The 25,436-nt window shown below is 34.7% G+C and overlaps 1 protein-coding gene across 1 annotated transcript; it reads left to right on the top strand.

Moving 5' to 3' along the window:
* Positions 1-83: 83 nt before the first annotated feature.
* LOC121375430 (G2/mitotic-specific cyclin-B3-like) lies at positions 84-25,140 on the top strand. The gene is made up of 10 exons (XM_041502881.1): positions 84-413; positions 4,644-4,748; positions 5,201-5,463; positions 8,103-8,166; positions 8,780-8,881; positions 10,272-10,502; positions 14,479-14,634; positions 16,045-16,194; positions 17,687-17,817; positions 20,326-25,140. Exons 1-10 carry the CDS (start codon positions 318-320, stop codon positions 20,375-20,377), a joined length of 1,350 nt encoding a protein of 449 aa, XP_041358815.1. The 5' UTR covers positions 84-317; the 3' UTR covers positions 20,378-25,140.
* The last annotated feature ends 296 nt before the right edge of the window (positions 25,141-25,436 follow it).

Below are 25,436 nucleotides of genomic sequence, written 5' to 3' on the forward strand. Positions count from 1 at the left end.
GATTAAAACGAAATCCCCGCTAGGCGATGCTTAAAAGCGTTTTTATATTTTGACCAATGAAATCGTTGAACTGGACCACGAATTTTAAAAGCGCTGAGGAGTGATCATGTTTATGTCTTGCTGTAAATTTCTTTGTTTACATAATATTTACCGATATTTCATCACAGATACATTTAAATCGACGCCAGACGAGAAGTGATTCAATATTTACAGAATATCTGTATCTTACAATCGGTTTTATTACTTGCATATTTTATTTTTAGATGAGGATTGTTAGTTCATAAACCAAAACTCGGAAAAGGCGTTTCAAATGTTCTATGTTAATGAATTTTACTCGAACATCCAAGATGAATAGAAAACCAAGTACGAAAACCAAATCAGATGGTGGAAAGAAATCCAAGACAGGTGGAAAGGTGAAATTTTAGCCAGACTTAATAAGTGATATTCAAAGTGCATGCTTACTGATAGTGAAGGCTACATGGTAATGGTTAGGCCTTACGTTTCATCATGTTAACTGTGACCTGAGTCAGTTGAGTGGGTGCATGGTTTCGATGTCCTGTTAATGTTATATTCTCACTTTGTTTTAGCCCAAGTACTCTGTTATAAGAGAGCTAGACAGTCGTATTTACTCACAACCATCGGACTATAATAATAAAAATGCAGAATTTCTACCAACCACTCTATGTACACCAATAATCATTATTATTATAATGCTTACACATAGTTCATTAAACTAATTCTGTGCTTGATACTATACCTTTACATTGATAATTTTAAAGTTCGCTGATAACAAAAGTTCACCCATTAATCACTAATTATCTAATACACACTACATGAAGAAACATGACAGCACCCTCTTTCAACAGTGTGTCGGAGTGTATTCAGGTACTGAGGTAGTGCTGGGAATCAGGCAGGAATTTATATAGGTAATAACTAGTTATGGACGTAGGATATCTGCTTTATCCTTTGAAGGTAAGAATGGGAAATTCTGCGAGGCTCTACCGAGTGGAAATTCTCATTCAGCCTGAACAGGATAAAGCAGATATCCGTTATCATTAACTAGTTATTATCTTTATCCTGCAGACCATAAAAATTAAGGGGGAAAGCTGTTATTTCAGCCACATTGTACGAAGACCTAGAAGTCAAATAAACGATTTTGTAATATAGCTCTATGCATATGGCGTCAAAAGTCATATCCTACTACTATACAGATATGACTGCTTTATAATCTGTCAATAGAAACTGGTTGCAGGATAAAATTATTTATCCAGCAACCACTGTTTCTATCTGATTAAAGACCATTCTTCCCGTCACAGGATAAAGCCTACATCAGTAACAAGTTATTCTCGACATACATGAAGAATTTGAATTATAAACACCAATCTCCTGTTGTTGTGTTCATCGGAATAGACTAAGACCTCGCAAATTGTTATTTTTAACTAAAAGTTATTATTAATAGCTATTTAAAAAAAAATAATTCTGTACGACCACAAACACTAACCCCTACATATTTACATCAATTCCATCATTTAAAATGGTGGAGTAATTACAGTTAACATTTTCCCATATAATCGATTGTGAATTTTTATAATCAGTTGTCACACAGTAGCGCCAAACAATGTTCAGTTAAAATTGGTTATTGGAAACATCACTACTGTTGGGTATCTTCCTAGTTTTTTCACTAGCTTGTTTTATAATGGTTCAGCGCCATGCCTTGAGTATTAGTCTAGCAACATGCTGCCCTGAGATTAAACAAGCCTTTTTCAATAATTCTAATTGTAACATTCTAAAGTACTAAATTTTTTATTATTAATTAATAAAATACATCCCTGCTATATATTTTGCTTTTCATTTATTAAAGCAAGCAAATTAGTTACATTTATTTTTATTTCAGTGTTTTTGTTTTTACTGAAACAAAATAAAAGTGTCCTATAAATAGTTAAAAATCACCCCAAGTGTTTGGTCTTCTTGTACAGCCATGTAATATGTGTATTAAGGTCAACGACAGTCACTTTTCGCACCATTGTTTAGGCTTCGTACACAATAAATATAAAATATCTCACCATAATTTTATTTGAAATCCATATTTCATATAAAAAAAAACCTAAACAAAAATAATAATAATAATTATAAGATTTTTCTTTTAACACATCCAGGTGCATTAGTCAGGGATGTGAGAGCTGCGCGGAAACACATAAATGCACTTTTCCATTTTGTCTAAAACAACCCCCAAAACATGATGTTCAATCCTGTTGACCATACTAGATTCATTTGCACGTTTTCACAGTTTCAAGTTTATGATGTATGCCTTATATTATAAGTTTAACCAGTTTGGATTTGTTAGCACTGAATGCAATTTTTGGCAGTTCCAGGGGTTGCCAGCTGCAATAAGCTTTTTTGTTCCAGCCACTTTCCCATTCCTGATTAGTAATGTTCAAACAGAACATTTTCAATAGCAATTTTGCATCAGAATTTTTCCAGTGTTCTGAAAACAAAAACATCACATACCCAATTTATGTTGAATATATTGTAAGGATATATGTAAATTGACGTCATTCAAATTCAAAATTAGCTATATTAGTTCAATCACAAACAATCCTTTGCCACATTAAAATAAAAACTGGTCCACTAACTCTGACCCCTGTCAAAATTCTATAACGAGCAGACAACACTGTTTACAGGTTGGTATGTTTTTATTTTTCATAATTCTGGACAAAATTTTAAGTTTAAATTTTAAAAGATGAAACAAATAAAAAGTACCTTTGTCAATTTATAGACTATATATGTGTGTGTGTGTATATATATATATATAAAATTACTGTTTGATATGGTATATTTATTGTGTTACGAAGCCAAAACAAGGGTGCGAAAAGTGACTGTTATCGACCTTATCAGTTAATGTGTGAAATATTTGTTATTGATCAGCGAACTAAAAAATGAAAATTGATTAATAATTTTTGTTCCCAACAGTAGTTACTTTTCTAGTCAAAACATTGTGGTATTATTCTAATATATTCATTTGATAAAACTCTGTGAACAGTTCCTTTAAATATCATGGAAAGTGTATGAATTCTGTCCTACTGGAAGTTTTTCTCCCATTTCTCAAATTTAAGGTGGAATATATTTAACAGTGATAGGTAAATTCTTGTTACTGTGTATGCTTTCTAGTTGAGCAGAACATCTTGCCAAATTGTTTATTACACTTTAAACATTGTAAAAAAACCCAGTTATTTCCTAACATAATTTAGCAATAATTGCATGAATGATTTCACCAAATTAAAATAAAACTCACCAATTGTTTTTAAAATTTGCAATTAGTGCATTTGGAGAGTCCCAGTGCTAGCCCTAGCATAATTAGTGTAATGTGGCATTTATCATATTTAAGCAAAATCAAGAATACCAAAATTCCTAATTGTAATTAAAATTTACATTGTTATTTATAAATTGCATGGTAATGATTTTGTGTTGCATTAAATTTGATTAATTATGTTGAGTGTGGCGAAAACTGCTGTCATCACAACCTTTAGTTGTAGATTTAACAATAACTGGGAGTGCCAATTGCCTGTAACTCCATAGCACAAATTAAATCCTAATACACTTACATACATACTTGAGTTGGTATATATTACCAAATAGCTTGGTATCCGATAGATCTCTAACAGCAATAGACCAATTAAATCTGGGTGAGCATGACACCTCTAGTCTGGTGGGATAACAAATCCACTGTGACTAATTACTAATGTTAATTGCTGTTTTAGTTTAGCTCTTGTCTTGTCTTATTATGTTTTGCATCAGTTGGTAACCCTGCACCCATTCATGATTGAGCCAGCCTTAATGATATTGGTGTCTGGGATTATCAAGGATTCCACATCAGATTCTGCTATTAAAATAGTTTTTTTAACTATGATGATTTGGTATTGAGTTAGGCAATACTGTTAAACAGTGTTTATCTTGCACTTAATTAAGTGAATTGATGTAGGCTTGAGAAGAATAACATCAATTCACTTGTACAAGATAAACGGTATTGCCGAGTAGCGAGTTAGGTATTCTATTTATTACCCATTTTCAATATATATTTTCATTTTATGGAAGGTTTTCGAATGAGTTTACAAGTTGAGACCAAGAGACAGTATTGCATCATAAATAAGTCTTGGGCGATCTTCTTTAGAGCTGTAACATATGAGCCTCTATTAATATTTGTATTGCATATATTTATTACACATTAAAATCTTGTTCGTGGTTCATGGTTCGCTATCGTAATTTGCCACCATCCATTATTATTTTTTGGCAAGTTTCGAGCCCTGTATACTTACAACGAACGTATCTCAGTCCAGCCACTTCATTGATTATTATCATATTTTACTTGTTTGATTAGTACCGACAAAGCACTCTACCTTTGGGGGGTTACAGACATTGGTATCGGAGTGAATAACACAGATCAAATATGTATGTCACAGACTGTATTTTAACAAATTTACATGTGTATATATATATATATTTTAATATTAATAAATTTATTATATAACGTTCATTAAGCTCAGAAACTAATGCAACCAGATTATAACTTTACATGTAGCAAAATTTGTAGCAAATCTATGTATGTAAATTCAGTCTGTTCATGTATGTAAGACATGTTCTTTCAGATTAACTCTGATGTCAGTGAAGTGATGTCACTTGGAGGGAAACGTCAAGGCGACCTACTTCTGGAGCAGCTACAGAAAAGAGCAGCATTTGGTGACATCACAAATGTAAGCAGCATCTGGTGTACATTATCGACCAGTATTTAACATTTGTATAATTAAAATCTGTCACTTTTTAAAACAATTTCTGTAGGTATGCTCAAAATTTCCATCAGTGGGCCATTTCACATACAGCAATTTTTTTTCTCTCGTAAATTCAATGAGTGACAAATTGTTAGATTCGAGCCCTGCAATAGGTATAAACATATATTAAATGGTTTAATATACTAAATTTGAAAATATCAAACAGGTTTATGACATGGATGTTGTTGTTGTTGTTATTATTATTATGGGGAAGTTATGAGATAAATGATCTTATAATTGCTTGACTTTTAAAACATTGTTTAACAGCTTTTAAAATTTATCATTCTAGCTGAGCAGTTGGTTGCTTTGCTGTAGAAAAGATTGAGTTGTAAAAAAAACCTGTACGTGTATATATATATATATTGATTAATTTACAGGCTCTCAAAGACAATGTGAACAATATTGGTGTAAAGAAATCTCAGCTGTCGAAGAATGCCAAACCCTTGCACCAGAAGACCAAAGCCAAGGAGAATGTTAAGGAAACAAAATATATAGCTGTTGACGATGAAGACGATGACGACGACGATGACGACGATGAATTTAAACTGTCTCAAGAAGTGTTGTCGTCACAAGAGCTAGAGACACATCAGGATCTTGGTCTATCGTTAGAATTTGAACCCATCAGTAATGTTCAGGATAGGTTGGTCACTTTACATTGTTTTTGCCCTGCAACCATTGTTTTCTATTTCCTGATTATGATTCACCGATTAAAAAAAGTCATGAACATATACTAACAGATTGTCTTGACGTTATCTATATAAGACGTCAGATGCATAGATACAGTACAAAACAGGGTTCAAATTTCACCACAGCACCGATGGCAATTGCCGTTACGCCCCTAAAATCTTACTGTGTCGACAGCAAGAAAAATGCTGCGCTGCCAGATTTTTTATTTTTAAAAATTATTTTTAAACCCATCATCTCATTATTTAGAAATGACACAATATGTAACATGAAAAATCACATCTAGTGAAGTCGGGCTGCTTGTTGACAAACAGAGTGACAAGTCGGTTATACCAGGATGTAAAACAAAACGTGCTAAAATGCCTGTAAAAAATAATGTTATTGACAGCAGTTCAAGTTGACGACATTTATATATATATTCTTTTTGACTTACACATTAGTGATTTTAAATATCATATTAATCAATATATCTTTTCGACTGGCAAGATGATTGGGATGTTGCGGTCACAAACAAGCTTCATTCTGTCAAGCCAGTTCTGAGAATGGCAGTCCTCTTACAGATAGTGCAGGAAGAATGAAGTGTAATCTTGTGCCGTGCCCACATATTTGACACATTCATTTATTTTAACCCTCTAGTGCTCAAAGTTCTCAAAATAAATAACAAAAATGATCCTATTCATTTAACTTACAGGTGTACATTGAACACTTCCATGTTGATTTGTGAATTTTTTAAAATTTTTATCTACTTTTAACAATGTAGCATATCTGCTACATTGGGCATCTAAGGAAATATGCTACATGTTAAATTAACCTTGTAAAATACATTATGGCATATATTTGTATCGGACATAAACAAGACCATACAGTGAAAATTTTTTTGTCTCACAAACTTGATGGAAAGTTAGTTGCCTTCGTACCCCTCTTTTAAAGGAAAGGAAAAATTTGCCTCCAACTTGCCTTGGTGCCCTAATTTTTGTTATTAACCCGAAGGCAACACTTCCTGTGCCCTCCAAAAATGGAAATTCGACCCTTGCAAAATCACTCCTTTGACTTAGGTCATTGTACAGTATCAAGTAAGTCTAACTATGTTGATGAAAACATGGTCAGAATACAGTCACATACTAGATTGTTCTTATCAGTGAGTATCAAGTAAGTCTAACTATGTTGATGAAAACATGGTCAGAATACAGTCACATACTAGATTGTTCTTATCAGTGAGTATCAAGTAAGTCTAACTATGTTGATGAAAACATGGTCAGAATACAGTCACATACTAGATTGTTCTTATCAGTGAGTATCAAGTAAGTCTAACTATGTTGATGAAAACATGGTCAGAATACAGTCACATACTAGATTGTTCTTATCAGTGAGTATCAAGTAAGTCTAACTATGTTGATGAAAACGTGGTCAGAATACAGTCACATACTAGATTGTTCTTATCAGTGAGTATCAATTAAGTCTAACTATGTTGATGAAAACATGGTCAGAATACAGTCACATACTAGATTGTTCTTATCAGTGAGTATCAAGTAAGTCTAACTATGTTGATGAAAACGTGGTCAGAATACAGTCACATACTAGATTGATCTTATCAGTGTTCATGTACTGAATTAGTTTTCTTTCTAGATGGATTTTTATGTATTGTAATTTAACAGTCATACTGTAAATCAGAAAATGTTGGCGAGCATAAAATATTCGCGAATTTAGCGAAGCCATACAAAACGCTAACATTTCATGACGCTAAATATAAACAAAAGTCAGATTAAAACAAAAATCAAACAAGCCTTAAAGCGTATACATATTTAATAACGATTTGAATTAATCAATTCAATTGAATTTCAGAACCAAGGCAAATAAAAAGTTGTCACATCCGTTGCAGTGTCGCAGCAAAGAAAAACGAAATGTCAGTATTATGAATACAGTCTTATAGTTTCAGTGTTTGTAACTTTTAGCAATAAAGACACATAATTGTGGTTAAAAATAAATTGTTTTCTTTATTTGACAAAGTGAGAAAAGTACCAGAGCATTGATTACTAGTACGTCTCAATGGGAAAATGGCGTACGACCCCTGTACGCACAATGGACTGATTATGTGTGCTTGTTTCGTCAGCGATTAACTGGACAAACAGGCTATAGTCTAGATTAGGCAATAAATACAGACAACAATACTAATTATTTTAGACGTATAACACTGTAATGTTTTTATTAAAATTAAGTTGGAGAAAAGAAGCGTCACTTGGATGTTTGAGGCTATATTTCAAACCGGAAATAGTGCACATTGCATAACATCAAAAATTATCGCGTGTTCTTGTCACTAGTCAGTCTGAAAAAACAACAACAAAAACAGTCTACGTTTTTTTTAATGTTTGATATGCCGACCTCGCTAATGTTTTATGTCGCTAATATGTCACTGATACGGATTTCGCTAAATTTTAAGGTCGCTGATATTTTCTGATTTACAGTATATAATATGATTGAATCAAACTATCAATTATCAAGGCGTGACAACTTGTTTGATGTTGTTTTTTTTCTATATAAATACTCAACACGTTTTTGTTGTCATTGTGGTGTGTTATTAATTTTATTCTTTTGTAGTGACCTTTCCAGTGATTCCATCAAGCAGGACCAAACAGTGTCTGAGGAGGAAGATTTGTTGTGTGTAAGTGATTTCTACATTTATAGTCCTTGGTTTTTGAAAATTATAGGCGAGTGGAAAATCGCACACCTCAATATGCTAAGGCCAGTGAAAAATCTCTCTCTAAAATAAATAAAATAGGCAGTGTAGCTCCTATTGGATTTTGACTGGTACATCTAGAAAATTGTCTATTAAACCAGTATTTCCCAATTTGTTCAACAAAGAGAAATACCAGTTTAACGACTGCGTGGAAGCCACTGCCATGTTTTTAATTTTTATTGTTTTAATAAAAGGACCTTCCTATCAGCTAAATGAGCTATGAAAACTTGATTTTTGTAAATAATGGAAATAAATATACCCATCTATTTTGCGTGCGCCGTTTGTTGAGTGTAACATGCACTGTTTTTCACACTCGTCAGATTGAACTTACGTGCGCACTTCAAAAAGCAAGGTCTGCATTTACCATATCTGTTCAAACCAAAGAGAATATCGTTTCACTTCTTACACAGCTGCTGGTGAGAACATTATTTGTTATTTATGATAACACACGTGTGTGTGATATTGAGACATACATTTGGCTGCTCCTAGGTGATGACCCATCCAGAAAACTTAACATTCTGTTTGTTAATTTATTTAGCGTGAAGATGAAATTGATGACATTGATGTAGAAAACCTTGGAGATCCAGTCCAAGTCAGCTTCTATGCCAAAGACATCTTTAACTACTACAAAGAGAGAGAGGTGAGATTGTGTGTTCTACAGTGTAGTCTGGCCTTTAAAAGACATCTTTAACTACTACAAAGAGAGAGAGGTGAGATTGTGTGTTCTACAGTGTAGTCTGGCCATCAAAAGACATCTTTAACTACTACAATGAGAGAGGTGAGATTGTGTGTTTTATGGTGTAGTCTGGCCTTTAAAAGACATCTTTAATTACTACAAAGAGAGAGAGGTGAGATTGTGTGTTCTACAGTGTAGTCTGGCCTTTATGATGTCATTTGTTGATTTGCTCAATACAAATTAAAGATGAATCTAACAATCATATAGTGAATTCACCAGAAAGAAAACCCCACAACTATGTATCTGGTAAGATTTGGTTCTTTTGATTTTTTCATACATTAAACTGACCTGTGGCATGACCCACCCTACCCCCCATCCTCCCCCTTTCAACAGAATATCATTGGTTTGAACTTCCCCAGAGCCCACTGTGTCCTGAGCTGCCAACATCCAGTCACACAACAATTTCATCTGTCTTTGTCCTTCAATTTAATTAACGTATAATTAACTATTTGTAGGGTCTTTCTCCGTGAACGCAACAATAGTTGGGGTTATTTTTTTATTTTATTTTATTTAACGACATCACTAGAGTGCATTCATTTATTAATCATCGCCTATTGGATGTCAAACAATTGATCATTTTGACCAAATATAGTGGAAACCCACTACATTTTTCACATCAATAGGTGCATAGTACTAATAATTCAAATCTTTTCTTAAGTTTGTATAATTCGAACCGATTTTATAATGAAAAGTTGATCGGGCGGGACGTAGCCCAGTGGTAAAGTGCACCCTTGATGCGCAGTCAGTCTAGGATCGATCCCCGTCGGTGGGCCCATTGGACTATTTCTCGTTCCAGCCAGTGCACCACGACTGGTATATCAAAGGCCGTGGTATGTGCTATCCTGTCTGTGGGATGGTGCATATAAAAGATCCCTTGCTGCTAATGAAAAAATGTAGTGGGTTTCCTCTCTGTGACTACCAGAAATGACCACATGTTTGACATCCAATAGCTGATGATTAATAAATCAATGTGCTCTAGTGGTGTCATTAAGCAAAACAAACTTTTAGAAAGTTGATCAGATGGTGCAAACCAATTGTTACTGATGTTCATTGATGAAATTTCAACAGATTCTTAACACTGGTTCTTTTCCATTTTGTCGTCCCTCCCTTCCCCCCTCCCGGCCGAGTTGAGACAGTGTATGTTTTTCTTGCTGTTGTCTTTACACTGTGTTTTAATTTAACTGTTGAATGTTTATATTGATGTTGATCATCACATTGTTTTTGCATTTACCATAGTTTGACACATAGTGCTGGGGTGTCATTAAACATTCATTCATTCTTGCTGTTGTTGCAGGTGAAGTTCCGCATTAAGAAGTACATGTCTCAGCAGCCCCACCTGACGTCGAACATGCGCTCAATTCTCGTCGACTGGCTGGTCGAAGTGCAGGAGAACTTTGAACTCAACCACGAGACGCTGTACCTGGCCGTGAAGCTAGTGGACACCTTCCTCTCCATACAGCAGGTCCCCAAGGAAAACCTCCAGCTCATTGGAGCCGTGTCCTTATTTATCTCATGCAAGTTCGACGTACGTATTCATTATTACTAGGGAGGGGTGGGGGGGTTTAGCTCAGTCGGTTGAGCGCTCACTTGAGGTGCTTGTGTCGCAGGATTGAACTACCTCGGTGGATCCATTCATCTGATTGGGGGTTTTCAGACCTTCGTTTTTGAAAAACCCAGGAGTGCTCAAAATTGCACTCCTCAAAATGCTTACGGGGGGGGGGGGGGGGAAATCACACTCCTCAAAATGCAGAGGAGGCGAAAATCGCACTCCTCAAAATGCAGAGGAGGTGAAAATCGCACTCCTCAAAATAATTAGAATTAGAGGCAAGAGACCGAAAGGAATTGCACTCATTAACATGAATAAGTTTGAGGAGTATTCATTTCTAAATTAAATATCTTAAGTTAATGTTTTGTGTTTTCAAAATAAATATCCTAATTTAACTAATATGATGGTTGTTCTCAAAGATGAAGGAATAATGGGCCATTGCAGTCTTACACAAGAAAAAGAAACACCATGAACACAACATTTATCAATTTCTTATCTATTATATGCATATGTTGCGTTAAAATTCTGAATCATGATAATCTGTTGACTATTTATGAATAAAGAATTGAACAGAAGTATCATAGATTATTATATACATAGCAATGAAATATATAGATCTACGGAAACCATAAAAGTGATATCTGGTGAAAAGTCATATTTTCACTGTATTTTAGCTACAGTGAAAATATAGAAATCGTATTTACTTTTTTGTAAAAGTGCATGATTAAATTATCTCCCTTTGTCTTGTTTTTTCGTATTTAAATTTGATGATTATCAATGCATCCAATCATATTTGAAAAAAAAAAAAAAATGTAATTTAAACAACTACCTATAAAAAGGGGATACGAAGTGCAATTACGATAAAATATCTAAAACTAATTGAATACGAAGCTAAATAATGGTGACACAATGTAGTGTCATTAAGTGTAAGTGTAAGAATTTAACAGCATTAGGCTCATTTTGTTTTTGTGGGAGTTTTTGGAGGATCGCTTTGTCAGGTATATTGGCACCGCAGCAGGGGTGGGGAAAAGCCCTTTTTTCCCGGTCTGGGACCAATCTCTGAGACCGAAATTATTTTTTAAAAACACGCGTTTGCCGGTCCCACTTCAGGGCTGCCAACCATTACGATTTATGCGGAATTATTACGATTTTCCATCACTTATTACGCCATTACTCCCGTAATCTGAAAGATTACGGCAAATCCATGTTTTCCTGGGTTTTTTTGTAATAACCTACCACCCCTACGAATCACATAAATTGGACTCGCCCAACTAGCCGCAAATGCGCACGGAAGTTTTTTTGCGCGCACAGCGCACTTCAGGATAGACGTAGCTTGGGTCTCACTACACAGATCACTTCCGGGTGAGAGTTGATTGATGACAATCCACTATAGTTCCTAATTGTGGCACATGTTATGGTCCACATATTCACTTCTAGGAAATGGTGAAGAATTAAAACAATATGTATGTTTAATGGTAAGCCTTCTTGCTGTATTTTGCCCATGTTATTTTGTAATATTGTGCATCAACCTTTTGGGACATGGGTATATAGCGCAAGTGACAGCCGGAGTGAATCGGTTAATGAACCACCTGTTCGGACCGGTACTACAGCCAGATGCGGTCATATAGCAAAAAACTGAGACGGAAATGTTCACAATTTTTGAGTGAATATAAATGCTTATATAATTCTGTTAGTAATACTAGTGCATTTTGCACTTTATGTCATGTTGATTTTTTTTGTTGCCCATGGCGGGAAAAATTATTGCCAAAGGCACACCAAAACGAAGAAACACCAGGACATCGTTGAGGCCAGCGATAAAACAATTCATAAACAAATATCTGGAAATTTTACACAGCAAAAGGGTTTATACGACGGGTCACAATTCATGCGAAAATGATTACTCTTTCCCGTTTTTAAATGTTGGCAGCTATGCCACTTTTGTCATTCTTGTCGGTCCGAAGCACCTGTCCATTTCTATTATTGGAACAAATTCCTATCAGTCAAGCGGACTGGCCAGCCCAGACATCGGTATCTCGTGCATTATTTAAAATAATAAATAAATAGTGGTCTGGTGTTTCAGACGTTTGTGATTTTAAAGTCTGCCTAAGTATATCGCCAGTCACTGAAGTCAGACCTACAGTAGTGTCAATCGACTGCCACTAGGCTAGACATTTGTCAAAGTCGCTGAGTCGGTCAAGAGATTACACAGACATTAACGATAGCACCATTCTTGGTTTAGAGAGCCATCAATGTATTACACTCCAATTAAAACAAAGGACCCAGAATTTGCAACTGGTTACAATCAACATCTGTCAACACCTGTGTACGGAGCTCTGTCGGGTCGAGTGTCCTAGTCCGAAGCAAGAGGCTTTTGTGCAATACAAACTGCTTAAAATAGCATAAAATAAAATGAAATAATCTATAAATGTATTTATTGTTGACTGTTCAATGTAGTGTATCCAATAATTATAAAGGATTTTAAAATTAACAAAAGGTTTCCACCTTTTTTTTAACAAGTGGGAGTAAGCAGAACAGCTACATGTACATGTACTGTTATCTCAAGAGCCAGTAGAGGTCAAATTTCATCCAATCAGTGATGACGTTATTACTCTCTTTGTCTAAACATGTGCTAGCTCAGGCTGTCAAACGCTTCAACGGTGCCATCTTTTATTAATTTTCAAGATACAGTACTGAATACTCGTACTTTTTATACATATATGGGAATTAAAATTCATAACTTTTATCCCTTTTTTATATTATTTATTCTATTATGTAAAATATATACAATTTGTGGGGGTTTTCACTGATCATATGTGATTAAATATATATATATATATTTTTTCATGTTAATTGTTTCGCGTTCATGATTCAAGATAAAACTACAAATATCACTATGATTTAAAAAAAAAACTATTTGGCAAATATCGGGTTTTTTTTTTTTTAATTCCTCCCACACCCCCGGTAGTGACGACATCAAGTGGGACCGATTGACAATTTAATTTTTCCCCACCCCTGCACCGCAGTATTGTTAAATAAATGTTAATAAAGATAAATTTTATTTAAATTTCTTTTTTAAAGTCTGGTCACGTAAATTTTCTGGAAAAGTTCCATAGGAAGAAATATATCATGGCGTTACATGTTTTCGATAGGATAAGCGAAAATATTACCAATTTGTGAAAATATGGTTTTCACACATCACTCGTTGACATAAAATTCGTATTCGAAAAAACCCATGAAATAGCCTCTATGTATAATACCAAAACAAAGTACCCTTAAATGTTGACTTTATAATAAAGTAAAGTTAAAATGAGACAAACATGGTGTTGCCAACATGGAGTCAAATATCAGGAAATTGCATTCCATAGATTTTCATTCACAATAAAGGTTTTTTAAATTTTAAATTTTTTATTTTTTTATTGAAAATCCTGCATTAAAATTGCTTTTTGGCTCAAAGGGAAAATGACCCTAGAATAGGGATGTAATTTGTGTGATGATGTATTGAAAACAATCCTGAATGATGACACGTAATGAATAATGCTATTATTGTAGGTATTTTGTAATTTACTACAAATGTATGTGTACGTGAAAGCAAAACTAGGACTAACACTGTTTACGAAGTCTTATTACTGAGAACACAAGGTTTACGGTAAACAAAAAACAACTAGGACTAACACTGTTTACGAAGTCTTATTACTGGGAACACAAGGTTTACGGTAAACAAAAAACAACTAGGACTAACACTGTTTACTAAGTCTTATTATTGGGAATACAAGGTTTACGGTAAACAAAAAACAACTAGGACTAACACTGTTTACTAAGTCTTATTATTGGGAATACAAGGTTTGCAGTAGGACTAACACCGTTTACTAAGTCTTATTAAAAAAAAAAAAAAAAAAAAACTTTATGAAGAGAGTAATGAAACTACTTGTATCAGTAAAGTATTTTGTGTTTGCAGGAGCGGTGTCCCCCGCTGATTGAAGATTTCCTCTACATATGTGATGACGCCTACAACCGGCGGGCATTTATTCGTATGGAGATCAACATCTTGAAAACAGTCGGGTTTGACCTCGGGATGCCCCTGTCGTACAGATTCTTGAGGAGATACGCCAAGGTAAAGACCTCACAAGCTGTCATATCATTTTGTATAGGTCTGGGCATGATGTAGCCCATTGTTTGCTTGATGCACAGTCGGTCTAGGATCGATCCCCATTAGTGGCCCCATTGGGCTATTTCTCATTCCAGCCGATGCTCCACAACTGGTGTAACAAAGTGTGGTATGTACTATCCTGTCTGGGATGGTGCATATAGAAGATCCCTTACTGCTAATCGAAAAAAAAGAGTAGCCCATGAAGTGGTGACAGTGGGTTTCCTCTCTCAATATCTCTGTGGTCTTTAACCATATGTTTGACGCCATATAACTGTAAATAAAATGTGTTGAGTGCGTCGTTAAATAAAACATTTCCTTCTTTGTATAGGTCAATCTGAGGGTTGTACCATCCATTTCTGTTTAAATGGTTTGATTTGTTTTCAGAGAGGTAGAGAGACATGTTTTACTCAACACATTTTAATTACGAACATATGGTTAAGGAACACATAGATAATTAGAGAGGAAACCAGCTACCGCTACTCGCTTTGATCAGCAGCATGGCATCTTATCTGATAACATTACACAAGTTTTGGAGATCTCTACACAATTGTAAAACATTAAACAGTAGTTGCCAATCAATTTTCAATTGATAAGAAATATCGCTAATCAAGATTTTGAAAACAATGTGTTTGCCTGCTTTTATATACAACATCCCAAAGACAAAATTGTTTCAAGAAAAATATATCATAAATGGCTGTTTGAAAAACAAGGAAGGCCAACTCCTATAAAATATATGAATTCTGACTTGGTGAGGTTCAAACATATCTGTGGTGACATTTATTTATCCCATAACAAACTTATATATGGATGATGATGAGATGAAATGGTGAATTTGCAGTATTTAAATTTGAAAAATGAAAGCCAATGTGTCATATATGTGAATTGTGGTGTGGACAATCGGCTATCTACTAGAAACGTAACTAAACATATCGTATTGAATATTGCTCTGTTACTAGTCCCCTACCGGAGTCTGTCCCATTTAAAGGTTTTTTTAAAATTCACAATACTTTGATATATGGAGCTGAAATTTTGTGTATAGTTTCATCATGTACTACTGTTACAGATCAAGTTTGACTTGCATGGTGATTTACCCATTTTTGACAGAATGTGGCTCTTGGACTTAGGATATATGGAAATTTGTTTTCTGGACTCTTTTTTTTCTCTCAATACCTCAAGATATTGCTTTGAAATTTTGTGTCTTTACAATGTACTATTACAGATCAAGTTGGACGTTCATGGTAATTTACCTATTTTTCACAGAGTTCTGGCCCTTGACCCTAGGAGATACGAAATTGATTGGGCCTGGTAGCGGACATGTATTGCTTTAGCAGTACTCTCTGAATGCTTGTTGTAAACTGTGTTTATTTTTCCCAGTGCGGCAGAGCGTCAATGGAGACACTCACCCTGGCTCGCTTTCTTCTCGAGATGTCACTGATGGACATGAAGTTCATCGAGATTCCCGAATCTAAGATGGCTGCTGCAGCTCTTCACTTGGCACTGAGAATGAAGAAGGAGAAACAGTGGGTAAGGGAACTGTTTGAGGGCAGTCTGATGGGAGATGGATACAGCTCATACTTCATATAACACTCCAATCGGTGGTCAAATGCTGGGGGGGGGGGGGGTCTTCTTTTTTCTCAACTTTCATAAAGTACCAAGGATGGACCCATTGGTGAAACTTTCTTTTTGTGAGGTGCAAGTGTGACAACACTCATGCCCAACCTTTGGCCCTGGTCAATTCAATCTGAGGTGCGTGGAACCCAGTGATTTATCCAGGAGTTCTGTGGGTCCGAACATAGGCCCCTTCCCGAAAGAAAGTGGCTCTGAAAATTCCCGGTTTCTATGTTGAAAATTCCCAATATAGTGAAACCCCTTAAGACCGGACCCTCTTTAAACTCGAATTCTCTCAAAACCGGACATTTTCCAAAGTTCCGTGATTTACGCATCTTTTAACATAAAAAAATATACCTCTCTAAACTGAACACCAGACGAATAATTCAGCCCCAAACTCTTTATTTAGTGCAATTTGTACCTCTGAAAACCAGACGACCAGACCATTGTCAATCATTATGGTGCCACTAATTGTTTCATTTATTGTCACTTTGCCGTCTTCGGCAGAATTACCTGACTGCAAACATAAATGGTGCAATGTACACATGCTCAGGTTAGCCATTAGATGTGTAATCACCATTATATATGACTGGGTATGGTTGGAAAATAACAATTAAGTAATTAAAGATCAAATGACAGCTTTGATATCCATAAGGATCAACAAAACAACAATGAATTTAATCCATTGTCTTTCTAATGTTTGAATTTGAATCTGGGTTTTTTAAAGCCGTTATTTAGCAAAATAAAGAGTACGCAAAGTAATGTCGCCTTTTCGCTGTTAAAAAGATGTCGTTAGCGTTTCATTGCCATATCGATTTCCAATATGGCACGTCCATCCAAACATACCCGTATTGAAATATCACTCGATGATAAACTTAAAATCATTAAAAGTTTTTAAAATATATAAGCAAACGTTGGATTCATGTAGGTAAAATTGAATGTGAATAGTACACCAGCAGAAACAAATGAGTACAACAAAAGGTTTTGTATCAATTCAAACATCGAAAAACCAGACAAAATCTTGGTCCCATGCATGTCTGGTTCAGGAAAGTTTCACTGTATATATATTTACTGCATTTCTGTTGTAATGAATTAATTTACCAGTGGTGTACTGCATCATTCAGTGGCCTGAAATAAATATCCTAGTTATGATTTACTTGTGTCAATTTTCACAAACCCATCAGAAATTGGACCCTGTCAAAAACCTTCCATTCATTCATTAATTTGTACAGTTCATTCATTCATTCATTCAGCGTCTTAACATTTACACTTGAGAAGCTTTTTTCATGGACAAATTGTGGTGCTAAATAGATCTTTTTTATTTCATGAAGTTTACTGGCTCACTGGAAAATGTAATGATTAATTTATTATCAGAATCTAAAATAAATGTATTATCTCTGTACTGTAGAGTCGAACACTGGAGTATTTCACTGGCTATAAAGAGGCTGACCTCAAAGATGTCACCAAGCTGTTGAATCAGATGAATACAGCCCCACAGTCGAAACCACTGACAACAATCCGGTCGAAATACTCTCACAAGTAAGTCTGTACGATTGATTTATAGAATACATCAATTCACGAGTGCAAGATAAACGGTATTGCCGAGTAGCGAGTTGGGTATTCTATGTATTACCCATTATCAATCTTTATTATTTTATGGAAGGTTTTCAAACGATACTGTTATTGAAAACAAGTTAGCAAGTTGAGAACAAGAGACAGCGTTGCATCATAGCTGTGATGTATGTATCGCTGATGATGTAAGTAATTGTTAAATGTATAAAAAAATAGGTATGGTTGTTTGTTGTTGTCTAACAGTTGTGATGTCAAAGCCTATAGTGAAACACTGATTATGACTTCAAAACACATCTAGGGGAAGAAATGGGGGGGGGGGGGTTTCTTTACCTAGGGAGAGATAATTTTTCTTTCCTCACTTCACTTCACTTCTCTCTGCCCATATAGATAATAATCACTTTATAAAGCATGTTACATCTCGAAATTTATGTGCAGATAGGGAGAGATCATTTTTCTTTCCTCACTTCACTTCTCTCTGCCCATATGGATAATAATCACTTTATAAAGCATGTTACATCTCGAAATTTATGTGCCTATGGGGAGAGATCATTTTTCTTTCCTCACTTCACTTCTCTCTGCCCATATGGATAATAATCACTTTATAAAGCATGTTACATCTCGAAATTTATGTGCAGATGGGGAGAGATCATTTTTCTTTCCTCACTTCACTTCTCTCTGCCCATATGGATAATAATCATTTTATAAAGCATGTTACATCTCGAAATTTATGTGCAGATGGGGAGAGATCATTTTTCTTTCCTCACTTCACTTCTCTCTGCCCATATGGATAATAATCACTTTATAAAGCATGTTACATCTCGAAATTTATGTGCAGATAGGGAGAGATCATTTTTCTTTCCTCACTTCACTTCTCTGCCCATATGGATAATAATCACTTTATAAAGCATGTTACATCTCGAAATTTATGTGCAGATAGGGAGAGATCATTTTTCTTTCCTCACTTCACTTCTCTGCCCATATGGATAATAATCACTTTATAAAGCATGTTACATCTCGAAATTTATGTGCAGATAGGGAGAGATCATTTTTCTTTCCTCACTTCACTTCTCTGCCCATATGGATAATAATCACTTTATAAAGCATGTTACATCTCGAAATTTATGTGCAGATAGGTAGAGATCATTTTTCTTTCCTCACTTCACTTCTCTCTGCCCATATGGATAATAATCACTTTATAAAGCATGTTACATCTCGAAATTTATGTGCAGATAGGGAGAGATCATTTTTCTTTCCTCACTTCACTTCTCTCTGCCCATATGGATAATAATCACTTTATAAAGCATGTTACATCTCGAAATTTAGGTGCAGATAGGGAGAGATCATTTTTCTTTCCTCACTTCACTTCTCTGCCCATATGGATAATAATCACTTTATAAAGCATGTTACATCTCGAAATTTAGGTGCAGATAGGGAGAGATCATTTTTCTTTCCTCACGTCACTTCTCTCTGCCCATATGGATAATAATCACTTTATAAAGCATGTTACATCTCGAAATTTATGTGCAGATAGGGAGAGATCATTTTTCTTTCCTCACTTCACTTCTCTCTGCCCATATGGATAATAATCACTTTATAAAGCATGTTACATCTCGAAATTTAGGTGCAGATAGGGAGAGATCATTTTTCTTTCCTCACTTCACTTCTCTCTGCCCATATGGATAATAATCACTTTATAAAGCATGTTACATCTCGAAATTTATGTGCAGATAGGGAGAGATCATTTTTCTTTCCTCACTTCACTTCTCTGCCCATATGGATAATAATCACTTTATAAAGCATGTTACATCTCGAAATTTATGTGCAGATAGGGAGAGATCATTTTCTTTCCTCACTTCACTTCTCTCTGCCCATATGGATAATAATCACTTTATAAAGCATGTTACATCTCGAAATTTAGGTGCAGATATATATCTGAGTTATCTTTTTGTCATGGCTTGCATGCATCATGAAAAATATGAAATGTTTTGGAATTTTGTATTTGAAAACCCAATCTACGTGTCATTTGAAAGTCATGGAACATGACAATTGTACGTAAAAAATTAAATAAGTTTGAACAGGCTATTGATTATTTGGGGTTGTTTTTTTAGTCTGAAAGTTATTTGACATCTGGCCTATTTGATTTCATTTTGTCTGCAGTTTTCGTGTTGGTTTCTGATTTTGTTTTCTGAAACAAAACATTAGTCCATTTTTGTGCATGTGTTGTTGATCTGCTGTTTCAAATGGCTTGTTTGTGTTTTGCCAAAAGGTGTGGATAGGCCCAAATTAGTGTTTAACCTGTTCGGTCTAGTACTGCATAAGATGTATCAAGACTGTGGTATGTGCTATCCTGTCTGTGGTTAAGGCCATTGTTACATCATTGTGGAATTCTTTTTATTTGTATTTGAATATGGTTTTTTCTTCTTATGCTTTTCTTTTTTTATGTCTATTTGAAACTCCTCTTTTGTATGATTTCAGAGTGTTCTATGAAGTAACCAAAATCCCAGCACTGAGTGAGAAAGATTTATAGAAGACTGCGTGTGATGAACAGAGTGCCGTGAACGAGAGAAAGAAGTAATCATATACAGAGAAGAAAGCTATTTATTAACAAGAGTTAACAAATGCTGGAACATTTGACCCGGCCCGACCTAAACACTGACAGTGGTGACACACCTGAAGATTTGTGTGTGTGATAACGTAGTTACGCAAGCTGAAGAGTCGTTTAACAATGACTGGCAGGCACAAAAAGTAGTAGATGGCCTTGCACTACATTATTTATGCGCAGATGACATTGAATGGCAAGCCCTTCAGAAGCGAAAGACTGGAGTATTGGATGCAGGGTTTATAAAACTATGTCACAGAAATAGTGATGTACAATGAGGAAAGAGAAAGTTGTTATGTCTGTTGATAGGTTGTTGTACAACCACCTCACGAAGAAGGATATGTGGTTGTGATGTGCTTGGTGTAGTCTTAGCGAGGTTCACACAAGTGAATGAGACGGTCTTGTACATTTTCAAATCCTCGGACGGGGCGGGATGAGGGTTGTGGGAGGAGCTGATATTTTTAGTATTAATTTGTAAAGAAAAGTTTTATATAACTTACACAATAGTGTGTGTGGACACTGTTAAGCAATACTGCCATGAGCTGGCAAAAAGGTTATATGTAACTAACATTAAAATAAATATAGGTTCAGGGCATAAAGGTACCACAGTTCTTCCAGTTTGTGAAAGTCTTTTTAACACATCACTCTTCGACATAAAGATCTTACATGTATTTAACAAACGGCATGAGTCAGTATCTTTTTTGTGTTGACAACTTCCACTCCACCTTCGCTTCTAAAATTTATGGGCTGAATTTATGAAGCCTGTTTTTCTTAAACGCAGGTGTTTAAGCATAGTATATGTAGGTAGTTCAGGAGTGGGAATTCTCCTCGGATCAGCTGTTTTTATCTCGTGGAACATTGCGTTTCCTCACATTTTAATCATCCTTTTCTCCAAAATGTGTCAGATGACACAGATTTTAACCTAGGATTTCAAGAATTTCCGGGACCCCTCTAGATTTCCTCTTCTCTTCTTTTTTTTACAGTCCACCAATTCCTAGCCCTGGTAGTTACACACATATAAGTCCACCAATTCCTACCCCTGGTAGTTACACACATATAAGTCCACCAATTCCTACCCCTGGTAGTTACACACATATAAGTCCACCAATTCCTAGCCCTGGTAGTTACACACATATAAGTCCACCAATTCCTACCCCTGGTAGTTACACACATATAAGTCCACCAATTCCTACCCCTGGTAGTTACACACATATAAGTCCACCAATTCCTACTCCTGGTAGTTACACACATATAAGTCTAAAAGAGGCTTTGTAAATTTGGCCCAATATGTTTCTGGGACAGTCAGCCTTGGTGATGATAAAATAAGTTTCATCTTTTACTAAACTACCTCAGAAAAAAATGCTGATGTGGCTGTTACTTTCTTTTGTCAGATCAAGGCAGAAAAGGTTATAAATATTTACAGTGTAAGCTGCCAAATATATCTTTATGTATGACTGGCTGCATTTAGCTCTACATGCAGCTAGATCAAGTATGTTGTTTCATTGTAGCATTTTGCCTTTCATACTTAAATTAGTGGTCATAATAGCCATAGTATTAAAAACTCAGTCTTCATGGCAAACATTTTATACTGATTTTTAATGAGTTAGGATAAAATGGTGTTAAATAAGAAGTAACTTTTAAAGATTCATCTTAAATTTTTATTATTCTTATTGTGGTGTCTAAATATATTTTCACTAAATTAGGATTCAGATTTCAGTCAGTTAATTTGTCGGACAATTTGAAACTGTAGTGATGCATTTATTGACAGTATTCTGTCGGCTAAGAATAAACAGTAGTCTTTAGCACATCTAGAACTTGTAATACCCATGACCCAAAGAACACATTTATTTGTAATTACTCATGGGCCAGTCTATGATTTCTAGGAGATAGGGTTGAGAGGGATCAATAATTATGAAACGGGACTTCTTAACACCATAGATTTGTCGGGTCAGTGAAAGGTAATTTCACTGTTAGTCTAAGTATGTTTAAACAGAATGTTGTAAATGTCAGTGCCTTAGTGTCAGTTTCACTCACATACACGCATGCATGTGCGCACGCGCGCACGCACAAATACACACCTGCTATATCCTCTCTAACATGGGGACCAGTGATGCTGGTCACATGCAGAGTATACATCGTTATCATCTATAGCCATGACATCAGAATATTTTGTGTCACTAAGCTATCCTTGTAATACCAATAATGTGTGATCTGAAAAAGACAGATCTCACCAGCCACAGTGGTGTAGTGGTGAAGCCATCACACTTAAAGACTGGTAGGTACTGGGTTGGCATCCCAGTATCGGCTTCCATCCAAAGCGAGTTTTAGTAATAACGACTCAGTGGGTAGGTGTAGGACCACTAACCGACTTCTCGCCCACTGTCCTGGACAGACATCTCAGATAGCGGAGATGTGTGCCCAGGACAGCATGCTTGATCCTTAATTGGATATAAGCACAAATATAAGTATAAACAACCTAAGACTTAAATCCACACCTGTCGCTTGTAAAATAATTTGAATGTACATGTAACACCAGTCACTGAGAGAGTTATTGTTATATTTTTATATGGACGTGTATTAAGTGCAGCAAAACTGTTGTGCATTATTATTCCATCATAAATGTGGAATAACTCAACATCAATCTTATTCAGTATTTTCACATCACTGTCACAAAACTACTGACAAAATAATTCACTGATATAACATTTAATTTTAAGAATTTAACTTTATTATTTTTAAAAATTTTTTTTATATGAAAAGGACTTTTAAAATTTAATACATATTTTAAAGTGTCTAGAATCATGTGCATTTCCACCAATAATTGCTTCTCAAATGAAATATTTTACAAGAAAGGACTTATAACATTACATGAACAGAACTGAACATAGGTTGGGTTTTTTTAATCATTTAATACTGAAAAGGAAATCACAACATTTTAAATGACCTTTTATCCAAACAATTTTTCTATTTTTAAAACCTTTTTTAGTAAAAAAAACAAAACAAAAAAAGAAGAAAAAGTTTCCATAAATATATAACAGGTATGAACACAAGGTGTTAGGTATTTTTAACATCAATGTAAATATGATTGAATACGTAAACAAATTTACAAAATAATAATGAGAAAAGCCCAAAAAAGTACCCAAACTAAAATTTGATTAAAAACACAGCTTAGTGATGATTAAATGATGGTATGTTTTTCTTTATAAAAGATATGTTACAAACGTGCACTTTGACATATAATCTAGATTTTGTACACTAATTTTATTTTAATATACTGAAGCTGATGTGTTTTATAGTCACAGCTACATGTATAGTATAACCTAGCAAATGTTGATCACTTTTACAAATGTTTTACGGTACGGTATTTTAAAGGAGTAGCATAATAAAAAAACCCATAACAATTTGTTTATTTTTACTGCAGAAAAATAACATCAAATAAAATAGTGACTGCTGTGTATTATAGTTAATACAATAGTTAGTACCATCGTACAACTAGTACATTATGTGACATCCATATTTACCATCGGACTATACATAAAGCTTCATTTTTCTTCTATCATTTTTCTTCTTCTTCTTCTTCTTCTTCTTCTTCTGCCTCTTTTTCTGTCTGGTCTGTCCAGCATACTAGTAGTTGATTCATGTTCTCAGTAAAACAAGTTTTTCATTGTCATTTTTCTACTTTTCTAAATTCTTGCATGTTGACAAGTGACGGCTGCTAAATAAAGTATATTTGATATGTGCCTCTCATTGGTCATCAGCCTGTTATTTGTTAACACTGCTTTAGTGTCTGTTATGTGCAAATTTTTTCTTATAAATCACCAACTTAGGCCTAAAAAAAGATATTTGTGTGTTTCCGTTTCCTAACCTACCCTAATTTTATGTAGCGACCTTGAAATGTTTTGAAGGGGGGGGGGGGGGGGGGGGGGGGGAGTAATTAATTTTTTTTTAAATCATGATCGTTGCAGTCAGCCACACCTTGGCTGCTTACAGTTTCTCGGTTTGATTTGATGGGTTTTTTTTAAAAAAAGGTCCGACTTACCTACCCTATTTTTGTTTTTTAGGATGAAACCTGAAACACATAAAAAAATGTTTAGGCCTTATCAGTCTAGTAAACCAAATTTTATCCAACAGATTTACACCTTTTAAAAAAAAATATATATATTTTTCATTTTATTTTTGAAAGCGGTAGTCTTTGGAGACCAGTTTCCAAAATGTTTAGCACAGCTGCTGGCAATGCCATGCATGATAACGTATGGAAAAAAAAAGTGTTCAAAAAGAACCTTGTTTTATAAAAGACAATGTCATTGACAGTATGGTCATCTATTATACCAGACAAATATTTACATGTCTCAGATTTCTAGTCTTGTTACAATTTTTTAAAGTTTTAGAGAGCTTAGTTTTAACACAAAATCAAGATACCTTAACTATAAATTCACTTTTAGATGTACATACCATTATATAATTTAAGCAAGAGAAATTCCCAATATAAGAATTATTTTGAAAAAAAAAAGAAGAAAAAAGGGTAAAATATATATCTTATACATTTAGACTACCACAGTGCACTCTGAACAAGTATAAGATACTTGGTTTATTTTGAATGTTACACATAATTCCTCTTACCATTTCAATTTTACATGTTTTGTATATGTCTTGTGTACATGTACATTTATGATAATAAATTCTAATAATTGTCTTTGTTTTGTATTATTGTTGTTACCTGTATGTCTGTTGCCACAATTTTTAACAGATTTAAATTTGTCCATGAAAACAAGTGCAGGGTTGTTTTGGGATATTTTTTTTATTTTTTTTTTTATAAATGATCACAGCATTATGTTTTATTTCATTTGTAAATCATTTTAATGAATGAATGTATTTTTAAAACAAGTACAGCTTAGCTTTTGCATGTAGGCCTACCTGGTGAATATAGCTACCAAGCCTATTCTAAATCTGCCTTATGTCGTCCAAAAATTCTCTTGATGTTGAACAA

The sequence above is a fragment of the Gigantopelta aegis genome, chromosome 1 (assembly GCF_016097555.1).
Source record: "Gigantopelta aegis isolate Gae_Host chromosome 1, Gae_host_genome, whole genome shotgun sequence".
Taxonomy (NCBI): domain Eukaryota; kingdom Metazoa; phylum Mollusca; class Gastropoda; order Neomphalida; family Peltospiridae; genus Gigantopelta; species Gigantopelta aegis.

Bases quoted from the DNA above. Each gene is read 5' to 3' on its own strand.
- LOC121375430 (XM_041502881.1), top strand. From the start codon at position 318: ATGTTAATGAATTTTACTCGAACATCCAAGATGAATAGAAAACCAAGT. The intron at 5,464-8,102 runs GTTGGTCACTTT...ATTCTTTTGTAG, and splicing joins ATCAGTAATGTTCAGGATAG to TGACCTTTCCAGTGATTCCA. The intron at 8,167-8,779 runs GTAAGTGATTTC...TAATTTATTTAG, and splicing joins AGGAGGAAGATTTGTTGTGT to CGTGAAGATGAAATTGATGA.